At 41.3% G+C, this 20544-nt stretch overlaps 1 protein-coding gene across 5 annotated transcripts in view; it reads right to left on the reverse strand.

Annotated features, from left to right (window-relative positions):
- SMPX (small muscle protein X-linked) overlaps positions 1-20544 on the reverse strand; it is a 44854-nt gene that overhangs the window by 18830 nt on the left and 5480 nt on the right. For all 5 annotated transcript variants that reach the window (XM_063343049.1, XM_063343040.1, XM_063343032.1 and 2 more), the window contains exons 3-4: positions 17037-17126; positions 13006-13159 (exon numbers count right to left, since the gene is read on the reverse strand). In XM_063343049.1, the coding sequence (XP_063199119.1) occupies positions 13019-13159; positions 17037-17126 (231 nt within the window). In that variant the 3' untranslated portion in view covers positions 13006-13018. The remainder of the gene's footprint in view (positions 1-13005; positions 13160-17036; positions 17127-20544) is intronic.

Consider the following 20544-nt stretch of genomic DNA (forward strand, 5'->3'; position numbering starts at 1 on the left):
CTCCCCACTTTTGTATGGTGGGAACAAGGATGGGGAGTGTGGGGGTGATGGGGCTGGGGCAAGTCAAATGCTGCTGCTCCTGAAGCAGTACCCATCACTAAGCTCTCTCAGATTGATTTCTTTGCTTTTAATGCATTAGCAGCAAGCTCTGTGATCTGGGAGACACTGAGAACGGGCTCCCCTCCAAGCAAGAAAATGGAAATCTCAGCTGTCTCTATTTGGGTAGCGATATCCAATTTATTCATTATGAATTCTGCCTCTTCTGCCACCTTACCCAGGCTGCACTGCAAATAGCCCACGTTTGACTCTCTGTGCTAGTTAACAGTTTCTAAAAATGCGACTTTCTCCTGGTCATATGGCTGCTTCTCAACAGAATTCATAATGTATGACTGAGTGTTGTTCCATATAAATATAGTGTACATCTGATATGCCTACAGATAATATCATAGCACGATTGAACCGTGATTAATCGTGGTACTATTCATCCACCTGTTCTCTTCCAATATAACTCTGGCATGTGCAATAAAAAGAGTGGGCCCGAGACAATGGTTACATCTCTGCAAATATAGTCAGAGAAGAGATGGAAGCTGGCTATGGTTTTATTTTCAAAATATTCAAATCAGGACAAAGATGTCTCTCTGCACTTTGAGAACACTTTTTCTGAAATGCTTAGCACTTCATATGAAGCAAAATACATTGAAAAAATACAGCAAACAGGAGGAAAAGGAAGGATGGTAAGAAAGTGGTTGCTAACTGTCAAAACCCAGCATAGTCTTTCCCTAACCCACATTCTCTGCAGCCTCTTCTGAATATTTAACCCTCTTGTCCTGGATTTCATGGCCTCCTTGCCATGGAAAAGTGTCTTAATCATCTCAGGAAATTTGACAGCCGTCTTGTCCATAACCCAGAGGATCTCTTCAGAGATGGATAAGCATGAAGGCAAGACATCACACTCAGGCTGCTCATTTAACTTGACATGTAACTGACTGTATTAGAAAACTGTGTATCCTGGCATCTGCTCCACGCAGGATATGCTTATCACATATCTTGCTCCTTCAAAGCTACTGCAGGTAGCGTGGTAATTGTCTCTGCTTTGGAAAGTTTATTGTCGAGTCGTTTAATAGTTGATACATACAGCTACAGTACACATGAAGTTCTTTCACATCAGTAACCACCACATATATGTTGTGTTTATAGGGTTTTGCCCTTTACTGGAGCTCCAAATGTAAGCCCTTTTTTTTCCCATGGAATAAATAGATGCATAAACATAACGAAGGCATTACAGCATGTTGTCTGTACAAAACTGTTCTGCTAATACTTGACTTTGCAATCTGTGGCAGGCGAGCATTTAGAAATGAGGTATTAGGATTGAGTGGTAGATACATGGGGGAACTAAACTTTCCCTTGATACCCTGTTTCACGACACAAAATTGGTTTTTGATTAAACAAACCAAAAAGAAATAAAAAGTATATATTCCACAGAGAAATGGGGAAAAGGTGAAAGGAATCACCTGCTGGTAAAAAACATGTATCCAATACCAATTACTTTGGTTGTGAATTTGCACCACCATCCTGATCTACAGTTTCTGCGGAAAAGATTTGTTTTACTCAGCTCGGCAGAAGGGCCCTTCTCAGAATGTACATGTAGCAGTTCCTGCTGGAGCACTCGCACAGCTGTATCAGTACGAGTCCTGGATCTGACTGCCGAGGGACACAGAGGCCCATTCACTCTTAACAATGAACAATACGCAATTTGCATATTCACATTTGGAGTGGGATTTTGAGAAGCACTTAAGCGATTTAGGAGCATGGTTCCCACTGAGTGGCAATGGGATTGTGCTCCTTAGTGCTGGGCGACAGAGTCCCAGGGATTTAGACGCCTAAAGTGCAAACGGGACATAGATGCTTAACTCCAAAACCGTGGTCCAACTACACCGTAACCTCAAGCTGTGCTCATCCCCATCTACAAATACTGCTCAGCTGAGTACCAGGGGGACATAGAACCCTGAGGAGCACCCAGAAACTCTGTGGGTTCCCACAGAGACCTTCCTCCTCAACACCTACCTAATTGCATCAGGCTTCGTGCAAAATCACAGCAGCAGCTACCCTGGTTTCTTTTAAAGCACAGCTTGAGGAAACTGTTGCCACACAAATTAGCCTTTAGACAAGGTACACAGCAATCCACAGGCTAAGGCACATGGAAGTGGGTTTCCCTCCTGCCAGCTGAGCTGCACATTGCTAAGCCGCCGTCAGGCTCACTTGTCTACAGATTAATTTTAATTCATTTCTGCACAGCAGCCTAGCTTTAGCTCAAAGTCTAGAAAGGGTCCCCCCTGCCAAGGCAGTCTGCAGTCTCCAGGGAGGCAAGAAATGTGAATTTTAATCCCTTTGAGGAGAAGAAGGAATTGACCTGCGTTATTCATGCATCCTGGCTGGGTATGTGTGATAATCGCTGAGCCAAGGCAGAAGGGAGGGGCCACCAGCATGTTCCTTCTCTTGCATGTTTTCAAATTGTTCTTCTTGTTTTTAAAAAAAAGTAGTCAGGTGCAAATCTGGAGGAAACGGTTCACAGTGTAAATCTAGTGTGAGGGGAAATGGCTCCTGGCTCTACTCAGGACACTGATGAAGCCACAGAGAAGACAACCTGATTGCTTTAATTCTTTTCGATTAGATGTATCTAAACAGCTCTCCACACAAGCTTTACAATGCTGCTTGCAGAAGTGGCTCAAGATTTCTTAACAGTGTACGGAGCACCATCCTCCTGAGATGGCAGAAGAGTGAGTTTCTGCAGGGCAGAAGGTTTCTGAATGGACCTGTGTGATCAGAGACACTGGGGACTATGGGTGACACAGGGGTCTCCACCCCCCTTTCTTCTCTCTGTAACCTTGTATGTCTCCATACAGCCAGTTTCCTCTTGGAAGGGTCCAGGACTTGTCCCTGAGCAACACTAGTGCACGCTGGCAGGGGAAGACAACACTGACCTTCATCCGGGCCTTGAGACACAGCAATCAAGGCCATAGGCTCTGGGCCACCTATTCTCCACTCCTGTCTGCCTACCCCCAGAGTCTGGGGCACTTCATCTCCCCTCTTAAAAGGTGATGCCAGCCAGCCAGTAGGTGTTTAACAGAAGGAAGAGTCCAGGCAGTTGTATCCACTGGTAGATCATGCAAGAGGATCATCTCCATGGTAAAGAAAGACTTTGGGAGACACAGAGCTTGTAGTGCCTCTCTGAGGCAAATGAGTATGACGTGGTGTAATGCATGTTGCTGCCACCCTCCATGGCTACCAGAAACAGCTGCCTGCATCACTCTGCCCAAAATGTATCTCATCCCTGTGCTGTTAATAAAATCCCAGACACTGGTGAGGGACGTGAAGAAACACTCCATTGGCTCAAGGCACTCTAATGCCATTGCACATGATTTTCATACCACGGGCTTGCCTTGATGGAAATGGTTAGATGCCAAAACTCTCACTGCAGGTGGAGTCCCAAGGACTTGACTTTGCTAAAGGGTGGTCAATCTTCTGCTCAAAAATGAGGCCTCTAGCCTCCGGTCAGCACAAGCTTCTCTGGGAGCCAATCTCCAGTCACCTCTATGGCATCTATTAAGGTAAGGCATTGAGGGAGTTGGATCTAATTGCTCTATTTCTCATCCTGCCTTAGTGAAACAGATTTCTTTAATTTCAACCAAACTGCAGATAACTTCACACTTGGACATGTGACCAAGTCGTCCCATGACCCAGCAAGCTACTGCTTGTCAGCTGAGCTGTGGTCTTTGGCCAGGTTCAACCTCTTATTCTCTATACATGTGAAGCAGAACATGAACACCTTCACTGAGGTTTCTACTGGTTTGTCAAAGACTTTGAAGCATGCATGTCCTCAACGGTGACTCAGGTGAAGTACCTTGACAGACAACACTTAGCTGCTCCTTAATTAAGCAGCACTGGTTTGCCCCAGAAGTAATTGTTCAAGTATATAATAGCAAATCCATCCCGTGCCAGACTTGAGAATAAAAAAAAGAAAAGCATATATAGAATGGGAAGGACCGCAATACTACATAATTTGGTACTTTTGGAATGAAGGTCTTAAACTAAAAAACAGGGTACATGTGAGATATACTCATCTGAATTCAATTTACTTTCAGCAAAATGGATTGAAAAACTGAAAATATGCCTCTTGTCTTCACAGAGAGAGCTCTTCTTGAATTGAGAACTAAAAGGGAAAAAAATTACATTTTTTTCCAAAATAAACACTTCCATTCAAACCCTGAGGAGACAGACCAAGTCAAGATCAATTCAACTATTTTCAGACAAAAACACAAAACAAAGGAAACTGAGAAATTCAGAAGTAAGACGTCTGAGATCCTTAATTAAATGCTAAATTAAGGTCTGAGATCCTTAATTAATTACAGGAGAGGACATACTCTCTGCTGGTCTCCGACAATCTTTGGGAAGGATACTGCACTCAGGAACAGCATGATTTGCAAACACAGAAACAACTGGAGGTTTGCTTTTCCTTGTATTCTGCCTATCTCAGCTCAAATATTTGGTTTCAAGTCTTCGGATTTGTATTTTCTTCCATTTCAGTACACGCTTTGTGTTGGTTTCATCTTATATATAAAGGCAGCACCTTTCAAAGCCTTGAAACAACACCATCTAGTTATTGTCATCATCCTTCCCTCAGAACAGGAGCAGTTTGGCTTTGGGGGAAGTTTTTTGTTCTTTGACGTTTCCTCAGCAAAAGCAATTTTGCCAGACCCCGCTCTCTCCTCCTGCGCACCAGTATTGCTGCTACCACCGCCGTTACAATGCACTAACACGGCAGCGGACGTGGGCCGGTTACCCTGCTTCTCCCGGGCTTCATTTGCTAGAAAGCGGGGCAAGTACGGCCATCACCCGCTTCTTCCCTAAGTGCATTCACGGCCGCAGCTATTGTGTGCTCCAAGATTACGTTTCTGCACCATGAAAGGCTCTCTAAGGCCGTGCAGGAGGAACAGCAATTTTAAGTCGAGGTTGGCTCCGAGGCAACAAACAGGAACAAAGACCCGGGAGAGCTAAAAGCTGAAGGACGCAATTTGGTTTTTATCAGTTGAATGACGGAATTATTAAATTAAAAGCAATGTTATGGCAACTTTACCAAAGTGGGGGGGTAAGTTCTGAGCACCAAGTCTGAGGGGTTTATTCTGCTTTTACTGAATCCATGTCTCTACATGGGGCTCAGTCATTTGTGGTTAGAAACAAATACAGCCATACTAATATAACCACTAAATGGAGGGAGAGAAAACCAGACTTCGTATTTGTTCCCAAGTTCAAGTAAAGGTTAGTTCAGCTGAGTTTCCTTTCAACCAGCTACACCCTGCAGCAAATCAAGTGTGAAAAATAAAGTATGACCAACACTGAGAGTAAAACCAATACATATTCCTGTAGGAAATGCTTATTTATCCCGTGCAGTTTGTTCTGTTAGTGCATGGAAATACAGTGTATTTGAGACTGCTGCCGCAAGTCAAAGGGGAATTAGCAGGTTAAAACAGGAGCAGACAGGGACAGCAAAAGCCAGTAACACAGAATCATAGAATCATAGAAGCATAGGGTTGGAAGGGACCTCTGGAGATCATCTAGTCCAACACCCCTGCCAGAGCAGGGTCACCCAGAGCAGGTTGCACAGGAACGCGTCCAGGCGGGTTTTGAATGTCTCCAGAGTTGGAGATCTGCAGCATAATATGTCCTCGGTAGTGTTGCTGACTGGGGCAACAGATGTTGGGATCACCGTAATTGTGGGCTCTGCCTATATATGACGTTCTACCTATATACCATGAGCTCTACCATTATACAATGCTATTTATTCTCAGAAGGACTTTGCAACCGAGTGTGGAATAGAGGCAGCCTTGGCACTAAAAAGAGCTACGCTTTTCAAAACAAGGCAGATGAGGAACAATTAGGTGGCTGAAGCAGGCCTCGTCCTAAGTACAGAGTAGGGCTCCTGTCACTTGCAGATGGCCTGCTCCCAGACCGGGATCACAAAGCTCGTGCAATAGCAAGCTGTCTCTGCAGGAGATGACAAAGTACAGTGATGCAGTAATTTATGTGGTTCTTGAGCACAAGGCTGTGAAAACATAATTAGGTAGTCTTTTATCAAATGAAACGAATAAAAACTATAAAACAAAATGATGAGGCACTAAATTTAGAAGAGAATTCATTTGATTATCACATCAGAGCTGTGATATTTCAGATCATACTGTCAGCTTAATTGGCTACAATTTATGTAGATTTGATAAAACTATCTGAGCTGTTAATAACGTAGGAAGTTGCACTTCACGCATTGAAAAGCGGTTAGCTTTTTTACTCTGATGTAGGCACTTGAAAACCTTTGTGCTGAACACGTTTTGAACTGCACAAGGTTAGAGAGACAGGAATTACTTATTATTTTGGGTTCCTGATGACGCCTGCCATTACAGCGTCTGATGCTGCAGGCGCACCTCAGGCTGGCGGGACAGTTCCCAGGTACAGAGGAACAGCATCGCTCTCATCTCACTCCTAACCCTTTAATAGTGGTCAGTACTATCTCTTTTCCACACTTCAAACGGTTCCTAATGTTGGGGGTTCCCTGGTTACCGGGGTTTATATGCACGTGCCTTGGGGTAAGAGCCATTTAAATCACAGGACCTTCTCTAAATACCAGGATCTGTTCACACAGTAAACAACTGAAGTTTTAGCGATTCATGATATCCTATTCTGGGATTTCCAAGAGGAATACATTCCAGTGGTACTTATTGTTTAATGCTGCCGTTCATACATACTACCTCTTAACACATATAACAGAGATAAGCAAGAAAAAGCCTGCTGACTGTATCCCATCTTCACACTTCACCGATCCCTCCACAGCTGTTATCTTCAGGAGGCCTTCTGCCTTTCTGAGCTTCATTTGAGGGAAATCACCCCAGAAATTACATCCAACAGAGGGAATTGACTAAAAAGTTTAGTCCTTACAAAATTCTGACATGAACAGCATGGATGGGAACATAGGGGTTTCTATATAAAAGACTCTGACAATAAAAGTTCAGAACCAAGTAATCAACAGAGTGATCACAGGAAAACAGTTATTGAATAGCAGTGAGTCTTTATCTTTTAAGAAAAAAAACAGGAGAATTTTCATCTTTCAAAGAAAATACATGAAACTTTCTCCCAGAAACTGTCAGTTCTCACTCAGGATTGGGGCAAAGATTTTTGGGACCAAATTGCTAGTGTCAGAAGTATTTTATTACTATAAGGGCATTAATATTTCAAAGTGACAGAAAATTCTTCTGTCTGTGTGTAGAGGTCTGTTCTTCTCTACGTGTCTGCAAACTGTCTTGACTATGGCAAAGGTAGAGGAGTAAATAACATGCTCATGTTCTAAAAATTAGTAGAGAGTTCTTGGAGTTATTACTTTGTGCTTGCCTCTTCCAGCAATATAAACGCTCTGCTTGAAGACACAGTTTGGAAACAAAATACTTTTTTTTTTCATAATTTATATTTTGAAAAAATACAAGAATTTTGCTTCGGAGAAAAATGCTTTTTGATTTTTCAGTGTTTGTTTTGAAGTTATTAGAGGCAGTTTTCAAAACCCCCAAAACCAATCTTTTCCTAACTAGTTTATGTAAAATCATTTGTTGTTTGTAAGGATATGCCCTGGTGTTTACTCAGTAAAATCAACCTCCTAACGCATACCTTCAAGTTTTTTTAGGCATCTAGAAGGCAGAGTCTCTCCAATCTGCTTTCCTCCTCACTTCCACCATTCAACAAGAGAAGGAGAAAATCTCTCCTTGACTTGGAAAGGCCTGAGGAATGGTGTGCTGGGGGCTTACCACAGCATTTCCTCAGTGGTGGAGAAGAGACTCAGTTCACGATGGACAGCTGCAGGCCATGTTAGAGCCAATGAACTAAATTTTTCTTCTGAACACAGAAACTCTGGGAAGAAAAACATTAATAACTTTTTTCGCCCAAGGAGAAAATATGATTCCAAAGGTTCCTCTAATATTAAATTATGCCCTGGGGATTCCAGTTTTCTCTTTGAAAAGAAATTTCTAACTCTTCTGTTTTAAAGTCTGAAAGCATGCCATAAGTAGACTCACAAAACCTGGAAGGCAAACCAAAAGAACCTTAAACGTGCTGTTAAAAAATCCTAAACACCTTCAACTACCTAGTTTCTTAGGACAATTTCACAAACAGAAGTGACCTGGTAAAATTGATGGCTGGCCATAAAATCCCCAAGTGCTACTAACTGGGGAACTCTGAACCAGAGACGGCAGGATGGTAGGAAACCAAGGATAGGAAACCACAAGAAGTACTTTGAAATGAACACAGGCCAAACAGTGAGTGGGTCTGGGGGTGGCCTGTCACTGAGCAGCACTGAAAAGAGCCTGTCTCCATCCTCTTTGCACCCTCCCTTCAGGTACTGACACATTGATGAGTTCCCCCTTGCGCCATCTTTGACTTTTTCAGAAGGGTCCTGCAGAAATGTTTGCAGCCCATGCTCCTTCTTCACCCTGTTGTTCCCATTACAGCTAAGGAGACTTGAGCTCTTGACCTACCTTGGCATCCTCTGGATGTAAAATTCCTTTCTTTCATATGAGGGCTTCTTGGGCTTAACCAAACAAACACATTTTCTTAAAACTGGGGGGGCTGTTTGAAGAGCTCACAGCATGTCAGAGTCCCTCTACTAGCAAGGCACGGGATGTGTTTGCTGGACAAAATGGCAATAACTCTGCTTGCTACTCTACATCAGTGTAACTGCATCCCCCTGGTCCAGGGCAGCACAGCGGTAAGACACAACCATTGAACAGTGTGTCAGAGCAGTGACATCGAGAGATGTAGACAGCTACTGTCAACCGAGATGCAGCTTAAGAGCAGTCTATAGCATGAAACTATAATTAAAATCTGCAGTACTCAGTGGACAAAGTTATAATGTGTATTTTTAGACCAGGGTAACTGACATTTTTTTTTAAATAATTAATAGCAACACCAAGGAACACCTTGTAAGTAGGGATATAAGAGTTCTCTTCCCTAAGGGACTACTTTTTTTTTCACTTCCTCTCTCTTTCTTCCCCAAGTTATGTCAATCTCAGAGACTGCTCTACTGATAAGATTTCTCATTTTTTTGTGAGGCAGAATTCCTAATATGTTATAGAAGAGGTAATGCAGCAAGTAATACAAATCCTAAGCTGCCCTCATAAGCTTTTGCCAGCTGTTTAATCTTCTGCCCTCAAAACACAACTGCCTTGCTTCTGTAACCTGACAGGAGAACTACCACTCAGCTTCTGCAACTAAACCACCCTCCCTACTAGAGTTCCAAGTAAAGACAACATATTATTCACAGGTACCAGTGGCATGGTTTCTCACACCTTAAACAAGATAGGAACCGCCCCGGCATGGTTCAGCAACCTTCTCTGACCAAATTCTGAGTGGAACTGCAATGGGGATCCTGACAGGCACTGTTCTCCAAACACGACCAGAATGCAGTGCCAGGGGTGCTGCCCATATGTTCACAACAGACTTTTTTTGTAACTTCGAGGCAGTTAAATTTCTCTTTTTGCCTTTTCAGAAGTTCCTTCCTTAAGTATGAAAGTCTCCTTCAAGAGGAAAGGACTAGACCACTCTAGCTGAAGGTTTAGGTCCTTCAAAAGGGAGGTCCAGCATTCAGACTCCATGGCCCTTCGTGGCACATTGTAAAAAGTCTTGTTACACAAACCTCTACACTTCGGGACACAAAACGCGAAGGGGTACAGAATGAAGAAAGAACCCAAACATGATTTACAGCAGTAACTGATTGCAATTATATATGTTCTCAGGTGAAATGCCAGTTCGTGCTCAGGCATGTTTTCAGGTACAATCACCATACTAGATACCACATGAGATAACACGACAGTCAGCAATAAATCTCAGGAGGCTCCATTTGTCACAAATTGAATGCTTCCTACTATTAGTTATTCAATAGAACATATGTTTAGCTGATTAGCCTGTGCTATTTTATTACTATTTTATTTTGCATATGTTTTGCTCTTGTGGAGGTAGAAATGTACACATGCGAAGGGAGCAGCAAAAAAAAAAAACAATTGTAGATGAAGAAAAGGAAAATGAATATACAACTCATGTTGTATATTAAAACTAGCTGTTTCAAACACATCATCTGCAGGTCTGTGGAAGAAAAAAATTCTTTACGACACAGAAGAGTATGCTAATTAGTTAATTATAGGTGATAGACCAGCAGCAGGGGATGACTACAGGAATATCTTAACTGATAAGCAATTTATGACCTTCAGTGGATCCAGCTTCATGACATCTTACTAATTATATCCCTCCCACAAACTGTTAGACTCACAACTATGACCTTAGCAAGTCTATTCATGTTTCCTGATTTGGTGAAAGAGCAAGACCAAAGATATTTAACAGAAGTTACTCTAAAGCGCAAATTACGTAGGAATGGGTTTGTAAATAATGAACCAACCTACTGTTTTGCAGGTTTCTTATTTTTGCTGATGGTTTTGCACTCTGTAAAACCGAGCATGACAACTTGGATCAAAATTAAAACAAAATTGGTGATGCTGACTTGCAATTTACTGAAACTATCTGACGAAGAAAGACAATACTAGGAAGAAATGTTAGAAATAATTGTTGTAGCTGTAAAAAAATTGGTATTTTTGACATACTTATGTATATTTTTGATACTTTTATGAGATCATGTTATAGGGTCACAGCATAACGGAAATTATCCAGAGAATTTGCAATTCTTATACCAGTTTCAGAGGGTATTTCCCACAGAGCACCACAAGAAATATAAAAATACTAAGAAAGGGAAATCCCTGAACAGTGGATATCTGAAGAGTTTATTGTACTGATGTGAGAGAGAATTCATTTCCAAACTGTGAAAACCAAAGAACGCACTCATTTATCAGTACGCACTCTGCACAGGCATATTCTATTGGTCATTCTTTAGAGAGCGTCACATCCAAAGGATGATCAGTAACCCTTTCTTGGAGATGAAGAAAAGTATTAGCCAGATGTGAGCGTGGATTTCTTGCAAATAAAGAAAGTCTTCACTGGCTTGGCATGGTCAGTCATAAAACAATTCACTGATTATATCACATTGTATACAAGGCTACAGATCATGCCTAAAACAACTGAAGTGATGACTGACCTCTATAGGGGACAATCCTTGGATTTAGTACCATTCAAGGCTGCTGGACGTGGCAAGTGATTGGTTTACACCACAACTTTATGCCGAATTTATGCACACGCTTAGTCCTGCACTGCAACTCCCAGCCCAAAATCCTAGTCTCCAGTGAGTACTGTGTCTTCAACGCTTTTAGAAACTAAGTTTTCAGATATGATCTGTGACTGTCCTATCCAAAATCTAGAAATCTGTGTCACTGTCAGAACCTGATAACCAAGACAACATTGAAAGAATGATGGAGATAGAAATGACTTCATAATGACCTCACAGCTTTCAAGATGCCCTTTACTTTGCTGACCTTTCCATAGAAATCTTATCTTTAGAGTGAATCTCTGTGCATACCCTAAATGTTTCTGTCAGACTCTCAGTGAGCTGACTATTAAAAAACTGTTTTAAACGTTGAAAATAGCAATCATCTGAAAATAAATATGGGGTTACGTTTATGCCTAAATATCTCTTACAGAGAAAAAAACTTTTTAAAGCCTCAACATTAAAAATTCATATTTCTCTGGCCACTGCTTTATTGCGATGACTACAATGTTCCATTTTACAAGATGTTAATTTTCCTTTTCCCAAGTTTTCTGAAGAGAAAGACTGTTGTTTCTTTAAAATAACAGGAACATTATGACACAGCAGGGTAAAAACAGGAAAAAAATAAACATTTTTTCCTTCTAAATGGCATATTTATGCTGCACATAAAAAATAAGCTAATGTTGCAGTGTGTATTGGGGCAATTCACTCAGAATATATGCCATTTACTTCAAGATTCCTCGTCCATAGCCCTTCTATGTTCACAGAACCCTGATGCACTGCTTTCTGTTTTCTTCTTTATGTTTCGGTGTAGTAAATTCTAGATTGTGTTCTTCTCCTCAGCTTAGCTCCTCTGCCTCTTTTCATGATAAAAAGGACTTGTGTCAATAGGCACAACTGACGATTCAGATGGCTACTATGTGACGCAACTATCTTTTTCTTACCGTACCCTGGGTAGTTTTGTTTTTTTTTTTAAATCGAAACTTCTTTTTAAAGCTGAAATTTCATCATAATTGCTTGATGCATCTTTACCGACTCAGACTTTTCAAAGAAAATCAGGGGATAATTTCATGGACAAAAATGATCATTAATTTCTTTAGGGCTCAGAATGTAGAACAACAGAGGCTTATTGGCCTTGTTTGAAATTAGATGGAAATAATCCCGAAATCTGCCTTGAAGTGCTGAGTATTTCCTTTTAAATAAAATAAGATGAAGTATGAGCTGTGGTGCTGGTCATAGACCAGTGGCTCAACCCATAGGTGTCTGGTGCTGCCTCAGTGCCTGAGGGTCCCCGCCTGGTCTCCAGCTGCCGCTCCTGCGTGGCACAGATCCCCCCAAGCTCCTATATCGTATTTCTGAGCCCTGCACAGATATATAGCAAGTCCTTGGGTGCCACAAGTAGCATTGGGTATGTTTATGCGATCAAATACATGAAGCCATTAGCATATCAGTTTTGAATCACAGATTTTTAAGCTGGCTTCAATACTCCTAATAGCTGAATACGCTTTTTGTTAAGCCGGTTGGTGCGTGCCATATATCATCAGGTATAGTCTCCCACATGCTCCTTGTTTGAAACAACAGAGTATTCCAAGGATTATGAACTTTTCTTCTTATATTTTGAAATACGGAGTGTTACCTTCTTATATTTTGAAATATGGGTGTTACTCCAGGTCCTTTGAAGCAATCAGAAAACCATCTTTTGACACAAAGAGGTTTCTGGATCGGGCTGCTTCTCCTAGAGCCATGCAAAGAACCTCTCTTTTACTCACCTGCTTGTTCCAGCTACTGTTCAGCTTTGGGGACAAATTTCAGCTCGCTCTTTATGTTCTGAATCTCTGACAAGTTGACAGCAGGACCTGGAAGTTTCTTAGCTCCTGGGAGATGTTTCTTGTCTTTCTCCTCTTCTGTTGAAGCAGGAACACTCTGCACAAAAGGATATCAGTGACCTTACTGCTGCAACAGCAATCTCTTGAGCATGAGTGTAAGTCAGTTGTTTGAGGAACAGGGAAGGATGTTTTTATATTAAATACAATCCCAATGGAAATTGGAGCGGGGGAGGGCAGGAAGAGACAGGTTAATTTGTTAGTTGTTGTCTAAAATGTCTAAAAACATTCAGAAAAAAAAATTTAGAAGGTGCTCAGTGCAGAGGAATGTGGTAAATCTTTTGGTATCGAGGAAGAATTTACAGTGTCAGACCATTAGTGGAAAATTAACAGAGTGGAATACTAAAGGCAACTCTCAGGTCCTTCATATTTTAGGGAAAAGAAGCAGAAGAACCATTTTTATCATCTAATTTCTTTCAGAGTCTCACAGTTGCCGGCCAATTGTGGAAGAAAACCATCATGCACTTCTGCAGCTCTGGAGCTGGTTATGGACACCAAAAGCTCCATCCAAACTCAGGCTGAGTTGATGTTTAATTTTTCTTAACCTTAGTTGTAAGACCAGAAGGGTTTTTGTCATTTTATGTTTGAATTAAGGTAGCACCTGACGGCTATTTTGTTGACACTGTAAAAAGACAAGCTAAATAACAGCACTTACACAATCGTGAGCATCTCGGCTAATTTCCCAATGGACCACAGTATTTCAGCCCTTGGTACCTCAGCTGTACTATTGCTCCTAGGTGAGGTAGAGCATGTATTTTAGACAATTTCTATTCTAGACTGAGCAATGTTTTGAAGAAGTAGTTTTCCAGTAGGGAGTTTAAGATTGTTCCAGCCTTTTCCATATTTTATAAAGCTGGCACATAGGGAGAATCATGTAGGTTTAGAGATGAATTCATATTTTACTGCAAATAGTTTCACAATGAAATTATTTTTTCTTTTTTGATTACTCTGTGGATATCCTATTGGTATGGGCTTTTTGGAGTTAATTCATTATTTAGATTTATTAGCCACCCTTTTTGGAAAGTTGTATTGACTGTGAACAGTCAATTATTAATATTTGACTTCATTTTTAAAATTCCAAAGTTATCCGTCAAATATTATTGGCCAATAAACCCCTCCTTTTTCTATTGACTAATGGACTACATGCTAAACAGGAAGCAGACTTTTTGCAATGTCAAGTAGCAAAGAACCAAGGAATTTTAGAAAACTGATATTTTCTTCTTACCTGATCTTTACAAACTTTCTAGAGATCACCAGATATAAGAAAACCAAAGCAACAACTGTATTGCATGGCTTTGTAAACTTGTATTATCTTTTCTCACTTTTTAGGTAATATGCTACTAGTTAATTCAAAATAATACTAATAACATCATACTATTGTTTCTGGTTTGATCATTTAAAATTTCGGTCATTCGTCCAGCCCCAGATACTATATACACTGTCTAATATCTATTTTAATGATCTAACATCCTGGAAGAGTAGCAAAGCACAGCAGGAGAATAAGTAAATCAATACAGAAGGTGTTTGAAGGAATGTACAAAATTGTATCAGTAGTCAAAGATGCCATCAGCTTGTATTGGTGCCTTTGACAGTTTTCTTGCACAGCTAGCTAATCTGAATAATCAGGAAAAACTACCATGCCTCAACCCCCCCTAGCAGATATGGCGTTAAAAATACTGTTTCAAGCCATCTACAACACCATTCCTTCTTGTAGTACAAACGGTGCAAACTTTTACCATGTTTTGGAGACTTTGCACTCCATAAATTGATGTTAGCTTTCGGGTGTGTGTTATTTATGACTGCATCCCTCTCTATATCACCCACTCTGTGCAATGCACAGCTGAGATCAGACCTTAGCCTTCAGTTTTATTGAAGTCTGAAGAGTGTCTTAGATATACGACAAGAGTTACCAAATACATGCATGGAAATGCTCTGACTGAAGAAGAGTTATTTTCTGAAATTTCCAACACCTATTACTTTTGCATGTTAACATGTCTGCTCCATTGACCTTCAAAAATACACGTTCCCTTCTGACTCCACCATCCCTTTGAGTAAGACCCATATTTACCTCATCTCCTTTGCCAAGGCTTTAAAATACAATGGAAAATGCTAAGCACTGTTAGCAAAAGCTGTATTTGTGTAAAGCTTATCTAAAGAATCACAAGCTGCATTGCAAAACTTGACGAGGTGACAAAGCTGAAAAGATAAGTCCACTGGTAGCATTTTTATTCTATTTCTATTACAAGGTCTGTTTCTGTAGTCTACTCCCATTGCTTTGGTGGCTACAAAACCAGGGCCAAGAACTTTCCTTCCATAATGTCTGTTTCATATATAGTATTCACATAACCGAGAAGCAAAGCAATATTCAATTACCCAACCAAATCTAATTATCAGCGCAAGTCATTTATTTTATTTCTTAAATACCACCAGAATTCACACATGCAATATTAGTTTCTGCTTAATAACATGCATTCCTTCACCAATTTAATTACTGCAGAGAGAATACGCTTTCATTTCTCTCCAGGGAAGAAAGCCACAATATGTGTTCAAGGTCACTTTGTATGTTTGGTTTTGTTTTTTTAAAATCTTCTTAAGAAGAGTTAAGTCAAACTGTGTTTGATTTCTTCAGGAAAGTTCTGTGTAAACACAGTGCTATTTATATCAAATATGTTGAAATTCAGAAAGAAATCAGTCAGATTTAGACAGAAAGGGAAGAATTAGCTCTTACACAACTAAACCTGAGCATTTTAAGTACCAATACCAGGTCAGAAGGAGATGATGATTCGTCCAAAACTAACCTGGCTGCTTCTTGTTTGGGGCTGAATCAGCAGCGGTGCCCCTGCAGGCCTGGAGAGACGTGGGTACCCACCTCCCTCCTGGTCCTCACGGCTCTGCTCTCTGTGAGGGTGAGACTCCCTCCAGCCACGACAGCTTGGTTTCACCCACACGGCAGCACGTCCCTCTGGCCGAGTCCTGCCAGCGGCAGCCTGGCTGCATGGTTTGAGCCTTTCCTGCCCTTGGCTCTGGGGAGCATCCCCAGCTCTGGCTTGTAAATCCAAACTAAGCCGGCTGTCCAGGAAGCCATAAGCACACATCCTTACTTGCATTTTTTTCTTGTTTAGAGTATCCCGATACCTTGTTCTCCACTGTTGGTTTTAGTCCTTATTTATTATAAAACTTCACGGTAAATAAGATGCTTTAATATCATCCAGAAATATGATATCTGTGATTAATCGTAACCTTTGTGATCGATGTTGGTTAAGGTATAAATTTGACTTCCTATTCAAAACTCAGTCTTAAATAGCTCCTGTAAAATACAGGCATGCAAACACAGAATTCCATCTAAAATGGAGTATTTTCACCCTGTGTCGGTAAACGGGTTCGCAATTTCTGTTTACAATTTGCAAATGTGAAGTCTTCATGTTCAGTTTCTACTTGCTGGTAAATATTCCAAAAAGTGTCAGGTTTGAAAACCTGTTCCAATATTGTTAAGCTGTATCAATAAATCCCTCTGCAGGGCAGCAGGTAGTAGTGGATTCTTCCAAAGCCTCGCTATAACTTTTTCTGCTACATCCCATCAACTCCAGTCTCGATAAATACTGCTGGTGAAATCCTGGCTGGCTTTCCTGACAGCAGATATCATCCTGCTGTTGAAGCAGAGCTACACACCTTTAAAACAGTTTAAATTCCTGTAGGTTCCTTGGCATCAAAACCAGAACAATGTATATATGAAGTGTTCAGTAGGTGGCCAGTTATTTCCATGAATGATCATGGAATCAGCTGTGTATGTTCATCTGTGTTACCTAAGATTGGTACGTAGTGCTATAACTTGACTAAAAGGCTTTCTTCCATCAATGGCAGAGATTCTCCTGGGAGAAAAAAATTTAAAAAAACACAACACCACCTTTTTTTCTTACCTCCTCCACTTCTTCAGGTGTAAATTCTTTTCTTTTATGAGGGTGGCCTGCACCAGGTCGAAAGGCACCCATTGGGATGTTAATATTAGCCTGTGAGAAGGAAATTATGACGCATATAATAGCGACTGACAAATAGACATGCAGTCAGGAAATGGCAAAACTCTAAAGGGGTGGGACAAGAGTATAGACATTATTGAGGTTTCCGAGCACTTATGCCTTCAATGTATGCATCATCACACCACTCCCGTGGGAAAAAGAAGTGCTTTCATTTCCATTTTAAAGATGGAAAGTGGAAAAACAAAGCTGCCTAGAAAGCTTTTGAAGTTCTGCATTTTAGTCTAATGCTCCCTGATTTCATTGGACTTTAAACAAATGCGTACGAGACGTGTCTTTAGGCACCTGTGTCTGCTTCGACTTGGCCAAGGTCAAACAGAAAGGGAGTGCTAGAATCAGCATTTAAGAGTAAATCACCCAAATCCTACAATAACACCCAAACCACCGGACCACTGTCCCCCTCCCAGTGACACCAGTTCTAATCTCGTTCAATCACAGGTAGTTCGGAAGGAAAGCCCGTCCTGAGCCAACTTAAGCCATGAGCAATTCAAACATGATTTTACTGACAAAATTTATCCACAGGTGCCACAAACTGCAAATGCAATGCCTTAGTCCTAGAAATACGACCCTCTAGCCCCCGCTGGGTTTTGCCCAGCCACCCCAGCCCGGTCTGCAGTGGGGGCTGACTGGTCGGAGCAGGCTGAGCCGGCTCCAGTGCCAGAGAGACCGCTAGCCTCCAGCTTTGGCAAACTCCCTGCAGAATGGTACCCACACGACTGCATCAGTCTGATTTTTTTAACTGTGGCCGAAAGCCAGTAGCCATAGCATAAATGGGGCTTACAATAGATACCTTAAAAATAAAGAATTTTGATAAAAGAATAGCAGAAAACATTGCTCAGGAAAGAGCAGCTAAAATGTATCTATTTCCTGATGTGACCCAGCCTGGATTATTTTAAAAGTCAAATGGCATGATCAACTAAATGCACAATTTATACCTATTCTTATCTTGTGATCTCAGAAGAGAAGCTGCTCCCAGGAAATGTCATCAAAATATCATGACTCCCACTGGTAAAACCAGGGGGTGAATCAGTAATGTTATGGAGCGGAAACGGAGAACCTTCCAACAGCAAGCTGTGCTATTGTAGTTTACCATCTGACTGATTTGCATTAAATGAAGATGAATAATCCCGTCCTTCTGCTCAAATCGTGGTCTTGCAGATCGTGCCCCAGGTTGGGCAACCACAGGAAAACAGCCCACTGTTTCCAGTAACAGCAACTGTTCTGACAGCTGCAATCAAACCTCAAGCAAATTAAGAATCCATTTGACAAGAAATAAGCAGCTTTCCCTGTATTCTATTTATCTATTTCCATTTATTTTATTTATGCAAGGCGATGCTGCCATTTCAGTGGGGCTGGCAAATGCCTGTAAGGCCACGTACTTTATAGACAACCGGGTATTCATTTCATAATGCTTTTTCACAAAGCATTAGTTTAGATATTGTGAAACCTTTCACCTGCACTTCCTAAGTTCCCAGGAGACAGCACATTTTCAGCCTCGCAGTGCTTAACCCATTATTTCATTTAGGAGTGGAAAAAAACCCCAGCTTTGCTATTATTAATTTTAAGCATCTGCCCTTCCAGGCGCCGGTACCTCTGGGCAGCTTCTTTTTTTGGAACGAGAAACTTCTTTGCGCTTTACAGCTAGCGTGGTCATACAAGTTTGCAGAGTTGAACCATTAAGAGGTATGTCTCCTGTTATATACTCAGGCATTCCTTCCCCTCGGAGTCAGTAAAAGCAGGAGCCAACCTCCCACAGCCACCCGGGGCGTACCACAACACCCTAATTCTGATACCCGGCCCTTGCACTTCCTGCTGTGATTGACAGGCCAACCGGGACTAAAATGAACTACTAGGTGCCAGACTGCTAATTAAATTAAGTAAGCCTCTCTTTGGTCTGCTTCAGCATTTTCACAGTAATCTGTGTCACACGGAAGCGGTTTGAACTATTTTATCTGCAGCAAGTGCATTCGCATCAGAGTTTGGACAAGACGTACGCAGACATGAAATATTTACTTGGTGAAACAAGCAGCCTTTAAGACATAGTTTAACACTGTCTGGATCTGATAACATGTACTATAAATTCAAGTATTTCTAGTATGAAATGAAAGTATGACTGACTGCCGAACAGTTCCTGTACCAAAGTCGGGAGCTCTAAGTCTCCCTCTTAATCCAATGCTGGTCCCTTCCCATGGCTGAGCAGACGTGTAATGGGTGGACCAAATTCTGCACGCCAGTGTAGCTCCATGAGGACTGTGTTGTGCTGCAATCAGCACGAGTTTGCAATTTTGTTTTTAAAACATGTTTCAGGGCTCTTGTCACCTGTCTGCTGGGGCTGAGATATGAGCCTCAGTTACCTCTTCCTCGCCTGCTCCCCATCCAGTGAAATGCTAAGCAGGAATTTTTTTCTTCCAAACTCCTGAAATCCTAAATAATAATTGCTTTAGACAGACTATCTAGGTGTGATTATTATTTTAAAGCATATTAATTATTAAAACTATTGGGTTTGCATCTTCCTTTGTTTTTGGAAAGTGCCTACCATATTTTGGATGTCATTGCAGCGTTCATAGTGAGTAGGTATGCATACTGATGTACTGGACTGAGGTCTTCCTGAGCAGACCAAAGGAAAAGTATCTGTAAGCTGGTTTGACTCAGTTAAACTGGTATTTAGAGATGTGTTTGTGTTGTTCTTTCTGTTTACTAGAGACAGGGCATCCAGACCAGGAACTGTTGGGTCTGGAATTACCGGCAGCCCTGCATGAGCTGAGGACTGTTACGGGTAAGTTCTCCACAGCATCACAGCCATTCCCAGCTGTCCAGAAGGATGACTGAATAAGCTGGACAACCACTTCAGTATAAACATATGCAAGTTAAAAAAAAAAAAAAAAAAAAAAAAGATGAACTACAGACAAAACTGAATGTAATTCAGGAAAAAAAAATAGGAAACCCCTCACCCTTACCTGTGGGGAAAGCCAAGAGTGGTGTTTGTAGGTAGAATATTTGTCAGCCAGAGCTATACACAGCCTTTTACACACTGAGGGGGCAAGGCCAGCAAGGAATGTTACCAGGAATTAACACTACTTTGGTCTTCTATCGCCCTGAACTACTCTTGGGAACCACTTTGGTCCTCTATTGCTCCAAACTACTCTCGGGAACCAGTTTCTACTGTTAACTCTCTCACATCTGTATTTAGTGGCTGTTGGCAAGTGAAGATTTTAGCATACATCTCATATGGTCGGAAAGAATTCACTTCCGACATGGAGTACCATGCAATACTTCAGTTAGTAAAGGGCCATTACATTTCCATTGCTGCAGCACGATGTATATTCTCCAGGGGATGTCGGTCCTACTATAATAGCACCTAATAGCAAAGCATCATAATATATGAATCACAACA

Source organism: Chroicocephalus ridibundus, chromosome 1 (genome assembly GCF_963924245.1).
Source record: "Chroicocephalus ridibundus chromosome 1, bChrRid1.1, whole genome shotgun sequence".
In the NCBI taxonomy this organism is placed as follows: Eukaryota; Metazoa; Chordata; class Aves; order Charadriiformes; family Laridae; genus Chroicocephalus; species Chroicocephalus ridibundus.